At 50.5% G+C, this 8,373-nt stretch overlaps 4 protein-coding genes across 4 annotated transcripts; 1 reads left to right on the forward strand and 3 right to left on the reverse strand. All coding sequences in view use genetic code 12, as the record gives it.

Moving 5' to 3' along the window:
* Nucleotides 1-2,443: 2,443 nt before the first annotated feature.
* Nucleotides 2,444-3,385, reverse strand: SCO1 (Cu-binding protein; the record flags this gene model as incomplete). Its single annotated transcript, XM_034157129.1, has 1 exon — nt 2,444-3,385. The coding sequence occupies one exon, from the start codon at nt 3,383-3,385 to the stop codon at nt 2,444-2,446; it is 942 nt and encodes a 313-aa protein (XP_034011008.1).
* Nucleotides 3,386-3,931: 546 nt separating this feature from the next.
* DIURU_004275 (protein-lysine N-methyltransferase) lies at nt 3,932-5,692 on the forward strand (the record flags this gene model as incomplete). Its single annotated transcript, XM_034157130.1, has 1 exon — nt 3,932-5,692. The coding sequence occupies one exon, from the start codon at nt 3,932-3,934 to the stop codon at nt 5,690-5,692; it is 1,761 nt and encodes a 586-aa protein (XP_034011009.1).
* Nucleotides 5,693-6,139: 447 nt separating this feature from the next.
* DIURU_004276 (Cu/Pi carrier) lies at nt 6,140-7,051 on the reverse strand (the record flags this gene model as incomplete). Its single annotated transcript, XM_034157131.1, has 1 exon — nt 6,140-7,051. The coding sequence occupies one exon, from the start codon at nt 7,049-7,051 to the stop codon at nt 6,140-6,142; it is 912 nt and encodes a 303-aa protein (XP_034011010.1).
* Nucleotides 7,052-7,579: 528 nt separating this feature from the next.
* Nucleotides 7,580-8,062, reverse strand: DIURU_004277 (uncharacterized protein; the record flags this gene model as incomplete). The annotated part of the gene is made up of 1 exon (XM_034157132.1): nt 7,580-8,062. One exon carries the CDS (start codon nt 8,060-8,062, stop codon nt 7,580-7,582), a length of 483 nt encoding a protein of 160 aa, XP_034011011.1.
* Nucleotides 8,063-8,373: the final 311 nt, after the last annotated feature.

Here is an 8,373-nt window from a genome sequence, read left to right on the forward strand (position 1 = left end):
ATATTACGATTTTTCTTCAAATGTTGACTCAGCTTGTATTAACTATATACAGAAAATAATAAGAGCGGCACGCCCTGCCCACAACCGGTCTATTTGGCGGTCACATCACCAGAACGCCATGGTTGAGTACTCCCAAACCACGACGCCGGGATGCGTCAAAGAACCATCGCCCCACCCACTTGGCCGTAGCACTGGGGTGACCAGTACCCGAATGCCATTAGAGTATTTAGCTCTTGTTTCACCCGAAGACGATGACAAATCGAGCACTGGTGGGGTGAGACGGTGGTTCAGATCCCCCTGCCAACCGAAGCCAGCAGAGTTTACCTTCTTCGTCCTGAGCAGTGACGAAATCCACAACTTATATATACAAGCACAATGACATCGCGGGTTCTGCTATCCACTGCTTTTCATGGGCCACGCTAACTCTGGCGTGGGATGCCTCCTCTGTTGGCGGGGATGAACACTCAACTTCTCCGGGCACGGCACTATCCACTGCGGCTGAGGTGATCAGATCAGCCTCACTTGCAGGGGTGCGGACACTCAACCGGGTACTCAGTTCTCCGGGCACGGCACTGTCCACTGCGGCTGAGGTGATCAGATCATCCTCACTTGCAGGGGTGCGGACACTCAACCGGGAACTGTTGGCGCTCAGCTGCCACGCCTTTAAAGGTACCAAACAAGGGTAGCGACTAAGCTGCTCACTGATTTGCTGGGACAGGATCCGCTTTGTCATTAGTTCACCCAACCACCACTGCCGACATTTAAGGGGTGTGCTAACTCTCCACGTTAAGCAACGGGCATAGCGTAGCACACTTTCCACCTATTCGTCGTGGGAACAAAGGAGTTATCCGTATAGCGATGATTGAGTGAACTATGGAGTCCATGGGTGATGAAGAGAAAAACAAGTTACAGGGCATGCGAGTGGTTTTTATACTCCTACCCTGTATATAGCCAATTAATAAACCTGGGACGAATTGTTACCTGGCCATCAGCTGCTGGCCCGCCTCTGCCATTGTTCTCGTCGCCATCACGACAGTATGCCTGACCTAATGAAAGATGCGATCGACGATATAGTCGATGATCAGAGATCCTCCAAGCAAAGTGAGCATGGCGAGGGCGTCTCCACTACCAACGCTAGACTCTGCTAACTTCAACGATCCCAATAGCTTCAAAAGTCCCCGTATAACCCATTGCTCAGTATCAGCCAATCGGGTCGATAGTAGGGGGCATGGCTGTGATGTCATTGATAATATTTAACACCCCGCACCATCAGCCAGCCATCTTGATGGATCCGAGTTTGGCCTCATCATCCCTCAGAAGTAAACAAACCTCACAAATTAGAATCTAGTGTCGATTGGCAATACCATAATGAATCGACAGCCTCGAACCACCACCAAACCCTAGATTAGTGCCATCTTCGTAGACTCATACCCCTCAAACCCCAATGGTTTAGACCTTTCTCGTTGCCGACGATTTCCCATTAATGATGCACCTAGGCCGTGACGAGCAGCGCCGACTCCGGAATGTGGGCCTGAGAGACGCCTCCGATTGGTGGACCTCCGAGTTTATCAGTACTGAAGAAAGATTGATCGGAGACTTCCCCATTAGTGAATCTCTGAGTGTTTTGAAAGTAGCAACAGTCTTCATCAGTAAATGGCAAATCAGCATTCAAACGGTAATAAATCAGCCGCAATGACACCCGCAATTAGCTTAACATGACAATCGATAGTTGAGCATCCTTTACATCCTCCACGTTTAGCACCGGTATCGTCTTTTTATCAACTCATTAATATAAGAGAGTGGTTGGCGGGTTTGAGAGTTTGAGGATCACACGACACCATCAGGAGATCCGATTACTCTGAAGCAGATGGCGCTTCTACAAGTGACTGTTAACCGGAAAAGATTGACGTTTCAGATTATCAATGTTGAATTGTGATAATACATAATGAACTTTGATTCCATTGAACCATTCGTCACGTTTATCGGACCTTAAGCTAAAATAAAGTCGATAGCAGGAATGTTAAGAGAGCGCATCAACGCCTATTCCAAATAGGGATGAAAGCTGAGTTAGACATATATTATCATCGAGATTGTACTAGGAAATCATAGGGGAGCTCATATTTGCTTCCTTTATCAGCTTGTTGTCACATTGGTGCGCGGCCACTAATGCGCCACTTCTTATCAAGTTTAGTGCGATCAAGCTGTAGGTCTAGATGCTTAGCTGAACAATAATGATGGCAGCAAAGGCTCACAACTTACTGTCAACGAAGTGGTTTTGGCGACTTCACATGTCGCTGCCAAAATATTTTGGTTTTATTTTCCAACGATGCGAAATTACTTTTGTGAGAGTACCAAATACTGCTATTAGCTAATTCATTATATACCATTTCAAACATTACGTACCAACATCACTATATACAGACAGAAGCCTGTTGATCGCTTCCTACTTATACAAGAAGCCCAACCAGCCCTCTTTACGAGCTTGGCGCTCCAGCTCGGGGATGAACGCGTCGATGTGGCCCTTGATCTTTTCCACCCCTTGTTCGGCAGTGGCTTCACGGCCAATAACGTCGACAAACTTACCCTCGGCGTCCATCAAGTAGAAGAAGATCAGGTGGTCGACAAGGTAGTCCTGGCCGGGCTTGACGTCGGGCGGAGTGGAGAAGTACACCCGGTACTGCTTGCACGCGTTCTTGACATTCTCGTAGGTACCAGTCAACCCCACGATCAGCGGGTCAAAGTCTTCAAGGTACTCCTTGATGATCTCGGGCGAGTCGCGAGCAGGGTCGCAGGTGATGAAATACGGGTGCAACTTGATGTTGTCCTTTCTCAACGCGGCCAACATCTCGCCCAACTTGTCGAGTTCATCGGGACACACGTCGGGACAGTGGGTGAACCCGAAGTAGATGATCAGGAACTCCTTGTTGTCGTGGACGAGGTCTTTCTCCGTGAACGGCTGGTTGTTGGTGTCCACCAACTTGAAGGGACCGCCAATGAGAGGCTTACCGTACAGACGTTTCAGTTCGACCTCCTTTTGGATGCGGAGCCGCTCCTTTTCTCTCGAGAACCACCAGGTGAACAAACCACCCCCAACAATGAGCACCATCACCGCCTTCCACAGGGCAAACTCAATCAGGTTATTCGATCTACCCTGCGACTGGTTCAGGCCACCAATTGCCACTCTCGAAAGCGGTCTCTTCTTGGGTTTAGCGTCCGTTTCGGTGGCGGCATCGGCCTTTGCTCCAGCCTCGGTGGTGGGCTTAGCATCGGGTTTGACGGGGTCAGACAGGCCAGGACCCACTTTCTGGAACGCCCGAATGCTGTGGCTGAACTGGCGCAACGGCATGAGCCGCGCCTGGCGGGTTAAGGGAGCCAAACGGAACATGGTGGGTTGGTAACGTCAAACGCCGCGCTGCGAAAATGGACTGATGTTTATAATGGAGGAGATGTAAGGAGGCAATACTAAGCAGACTTCAGAGAAATTTAGTATAAAAGAAGGTAAAAAAAAGTGATCGATTTTGTTTAGCAGGTGTTACTTTAACGGATTTAGAGAGATTCTTAAGTTCACCATAGTTAACAGGTTTAGTGATGGTAGCATGATTCATCACACGAAATGGAGGGTGAAATATCATGGTTACACATACCTAGACTCTTTATTTGATTTCCCTTGATACACAATTGTAGAGATCACTAAAATTACCTGAATTGTGAGTCAGTTTTCAACCCATTTCGGTAACCACTACACGCCACACAGTAAACTTACATGGTAGTCGTCTTCTCCGTCGATCTCCGTCCAATTAATTCATCTAAATCGAAATCTGATTGATTGCAAATCACCTTCCACGCCCTTCTTTTGCCTTCTTTAGAAACCGCATTATCTTGCCACCACCATAGCTGCCACCGGCCATCGCAATCGCACGCCCTCCACAATATGATCGCCGACCTAGTCCAATGGGCCGAGGCCAATGGCGCTCAACTCAGTCCCGGGATCACAGCCAAGAGTCTCGGCACTGGAAACCTTGGTGTGGTTGCTGACGGCAGCCACCCGGACGTCGAGATCTCGGTGCCTTCGAAACTTATGATCCACGCCAATTTAGCTGATTCGGCTGAATATGGCGACTCTCCCAGTCTTTCTCGACTCAAATTATATTTGGCCAAGGAGAGAAACAATCCGAGCAACTTCTACCAGCCGTACTTTGCCGCTTTGCCCGATTTCGATGCCATCAACCTGCCGTTGACATGGCTGGCAGAACACCAGCTGCTCTTGAAGGGGACTAATCTTGGTGGGTCTATCAAGGACCATTTGTCCAAGCTTATTGAAGAATGGTGGCAGGCAGTGGAACGGCTTCCGGCTACGGTGGAAAAGCCCGCCACTCATTTTATGAACCAGAAGTTCTACTACGAGCTGAAGTTCTATGAAGCCGACGATATGTACAAATATTTGCACGAGTACGATGTGGCTAACTGGACATCATTTCCTGCCTACCTTTGGGCGCTGCTTATCCTTAAACTGAGAGCTTTCCCTGCCTACTTGGCCCGGGAAGACTTGGAAAAGTATGGCCCTGTAAAGGCTAATGACGTGATGTTGGTACCGATAATTGATTTGTTGAACCACTCACCATCGGCTAAGGTCGACTGGGTGTTTGACCAAGGTAAATTTACTTTTAAGACGACCATATCCACTGTGGGTGAAGTGCACAACAATTACGGCATGAAAGGCAACGAGGAGTTGCTTTTGGGCTACGGGTTTGTCCTTGAAAATAACCAAGCCGATACCGCTGCAGTAAAGATTAAGATCCCCGAGGTATTGGTGGAAGAACTCAAACTGGAGGGGGTGAAACTTCCTACCATTTCCGACTATACCATGAGTGTGGTCGACACCAGCAAAACCACAGAGGAAACTGACGAGAAGGAAGAAACTGCTAGTCCCAGTGACGGCACAATCTTCTTCCTTTCTCAAGTACTGTTGCCGCCGGCTTTAGTGCTGGTATTTTCGATCTTAGTCCGCAACCGGTGGGACCAACCCGGTCTGCTCCGGGCTAAGCTTATGGGGTTACTGTCACTCACCCAAGCGCTTGAGGCGAAGCTGGAGTTGATCAATGTGCCAGAGGGAAACTCGGAAGTGGAGACGACGGTGAGAATTTATGCCCAGAGCCAGAAGCTGATCTTCAAGCTGGCGTTGAAGCACATCAAAAGCGAGACGAAACAGTTGTTTGCCGACCACAAATCGCAGCTTGTCACTCTGAAAACGGTGTACAAGTACGATGTGAAAATTACTAATGCCTTGCTCTTAGCGTTTGGGTTCACGCTGCTTGAAGACGTCTACGCCCACCAGTTCCAGGACCAGATGTGGTTGTTGTGGCTTGTCAGATGTGCCAACCGCGACGCCTACGTTGATCCTGAATCTGATGAAGGCGATGAAGATAACTGGCTTCCTAAGTGGGTTAAAACTTGCTTTGACCGGGTGGCTAATGAGTGTGAAGTTTCTCCTCAGGAAATCATCGCTTACAAGGATATCTACCAACAATTGGTGCCTCCCTTGGCTCAAGCGGTTCCTGAAGTGTTTGGTAAAGGTGATTGGGGAGTTAAAAACTTCATCCTTGCCGCAAAGCTTTTGGACTTGGTTAGTTTCGTCCGCGGTAAGGACCAAGAGTGTATCGTGGTCGAACCCGAGGCCGTGGCCAAGGCGTAAGCCACTTCAGCAAACTAGAAGGCTTGTATATAGCGATGAATGAATGTCATAAACGATAATTCAAGATACAAATAGTTGATTGTAATTGGGGTCATTTAGGAATTAGCTGAACATGTCTGAAGGAGCTATTCTACTAACTAGTTGGTTAGTTACTCTCAATGGACTCCATCATGGCATTAGCATTTATTTCAGTGGATGAATAAGGGTTCTTGATGTGATACGATTGAAACAGATCGAACAATACCTGTCTATACTCAACATGTTAAGAGACTCTAGTAGTTATGCTACTGAGGTAATCCGAAATGTATATGCTCGAAGGGTAAAATGAGAGATAAGATAAGGAATCACAAAATCAGCTGCCAATTGTGGCTGCTGCCAATTTAATCTACACGTATGAATTGTTTCTGTTCATTTGTATCATGAATGTATTTGTTAAGGAAGATGACATTAGTGGCCCCCGGTGGTGGGCAACCCCACCGACACCTTGAAGGTGTCGTAGATCAACCATTGGAACCCGGTCAAGGTCCCGATCATGACGATTCTCATGGGCAACCCGTTCCACAACCCGGCAAAGCCGATCTGGCCGTAGATGCGCTTGAGGGCCTGGCCGGTAGACTCGGTGGGCTTCTTGTCCGAGGTGATCTTCGACACCATCACATCGGCGGGGTGCGACACCACCGCGCAGAAGATACCGGCGATGTAACCACCGGCGAACGAGAACCCGGTCTGCTGAACGGGAGTGTACTCCGAGGGCTTCTTGCCCACCCACTTGTAGAGCTGAGCCACGGTGGCTTCGAAAGTGGTGAACTTGACACAGGTGTAGGGGATTTGACGGCACCACAACGGCACGATCCCCTTGTACAACCCGTTGATCCCTTCAGCAGCGACGATCTTCTTCCACCCGTCAACGACGTTAGAAGCGTACGGAGGGATGGTGGTTTGGGTCTTCACCTTGATCGTTTCAAAGGGACACAACGCGATATCGGCGAAGAATTCAGCGGAAGCCGAGGCAGCGGCGTAGATCACCGAGCGGTACTCGTTGGCGATGTTGGGCCCGACGAGATCGGAGTACTTCTTCTTGAACAACTCGTAACCCCCGTACTTACCCGCCCCCTGGAGCGAGTACCCGATGAACGTGGCACCGGCACCGGTCCAGATCAGATCACCGGGGGTCTTCAAAATCGTCTTAAACGCTTGCAAATTGGAGCGGTACAAGTTGGGGTCGACCTGACGGCGGCACTTGACCAAGTCGAGGGGAGTCACCGCGGTGTGGGTGGGCCCACACGCGACCATCCCGCCCAAGGTGCAGGCGCCGTAGTACTCGGGGCTGAACAATTCGATCGTCTTCTTTTCGGGCATTGTGTGGTTTCGCAATTGAAGAAGAGAGAGAGTATTAAAACGAAATTTGCGACTGGTATATATGGGGGTTGCTTCCGACCGACCCAGCGGTGTGTGCAGGGCGGCGACGCACGGTGCCGATAGTGAGGGATTTCAGGTGTCGGAAGCGGTGGGTCCGAGTGCTCACGGACGGGGCCCCGGCGTCCGATCGAGCCAGCAAGCACGGTGGCGGTCTGTAGTGTGACCGGTTAGTGGTTGGTGATGCCAATGGCTCAATTGGGGGCTGAAATTCTCGGTGATTTATTGGTTCTGTTTGTGTCGGGTTGGCAGCCGCCGGAGCCGCGTGGCATCGTCTATGCGTGCGAACCCGGCCGGAGTTATGGGGAGGTACCATGCACTGGTAGTGACGGCAGTGACGGCAGTGTCGGAAACGTCGGAAACGTCGGGAGTGCCGACAGTACTCCCGGCAATGTCAAACACGCTTCTTTGATTTCATCAATTCCCATCCAATTTATCTATACGTCTCCCTAACCTATACTTTACCCCTAATCATTGCCTTTCGACTTTCCATTCAACCTCAGTAATACTGACTTCAGCGCCCTGTTTTTCGTCGTAGTCGTACCACTCGCCTTCTTCCAAATCGACCTCGTTAAACTTGGTACTCAGCTCGGCGCCCACCGCCTGAAACTTCCCTTCGGGAATAAACTCCACTACTTCCAAACCGCGGGCATCGATCTCAAGCAACCGCGCCCACTGGTCCAGCTCGGCAATGGTGGTCTTGGTGGCGGCGACGTTGGCGCTCAGTTCGCTCTTGCACTCTTTGCACCGGAACACAAACAGCGCCTCGCCGCGCAGGCCGCCGATCTCGTGCTTTTCGTAGGTGTTGATGGTGACGGGCTTGTCGTGGACGTTGCGGCAGCGGGTGCACTCGATGCGGAAGGTGTACTCGAACTTGTCCTGGGGGTCGTTGACGGGCTGGACGTCGGTGACTCCGTCGAGGGTGGCCTTGCCCGAGAGGTAGAAGATGGTCATGGCGGGTTAGAGTGGTGGCGATTGCGCTGAGGCGCTGAGGGCGCTGAGTGCGCGGTGCGCGGTGCGCGGGGACTAGGTGAGCGATAGCTCAGTGCGGCTACTAAAAGGGCAACCACCCAATAGCCCCTCGTACGCTGCCGTTGGGCGGACGGGGTCCGCCTCGATGTGTCTATCCAGAGGTAACTACGACCGCCTCGAACAGAACTATTTTATACCGAATTTTACGGGTGGTGTGACCACCTAAATGCATGGCCGATGATTATACCCGCGTGAGACAGGCGCCAGATATTATCGTCGCCGAGATGAAATTT

Source organism: Diutina rugosa (genome assembly GCF_008704595.1).
Source record: "Diutina rugosa strain CBS 613 chromosome Unknown scaffold17_size212612, whole genome shotgun sequence".
Taxonomy (NCBI): Eukaryota; Fungi; Ascomycota; class Pichiomycetes; order Serinales; family Debaryomycetaceae; genus Diutina; species Diutina rugosa.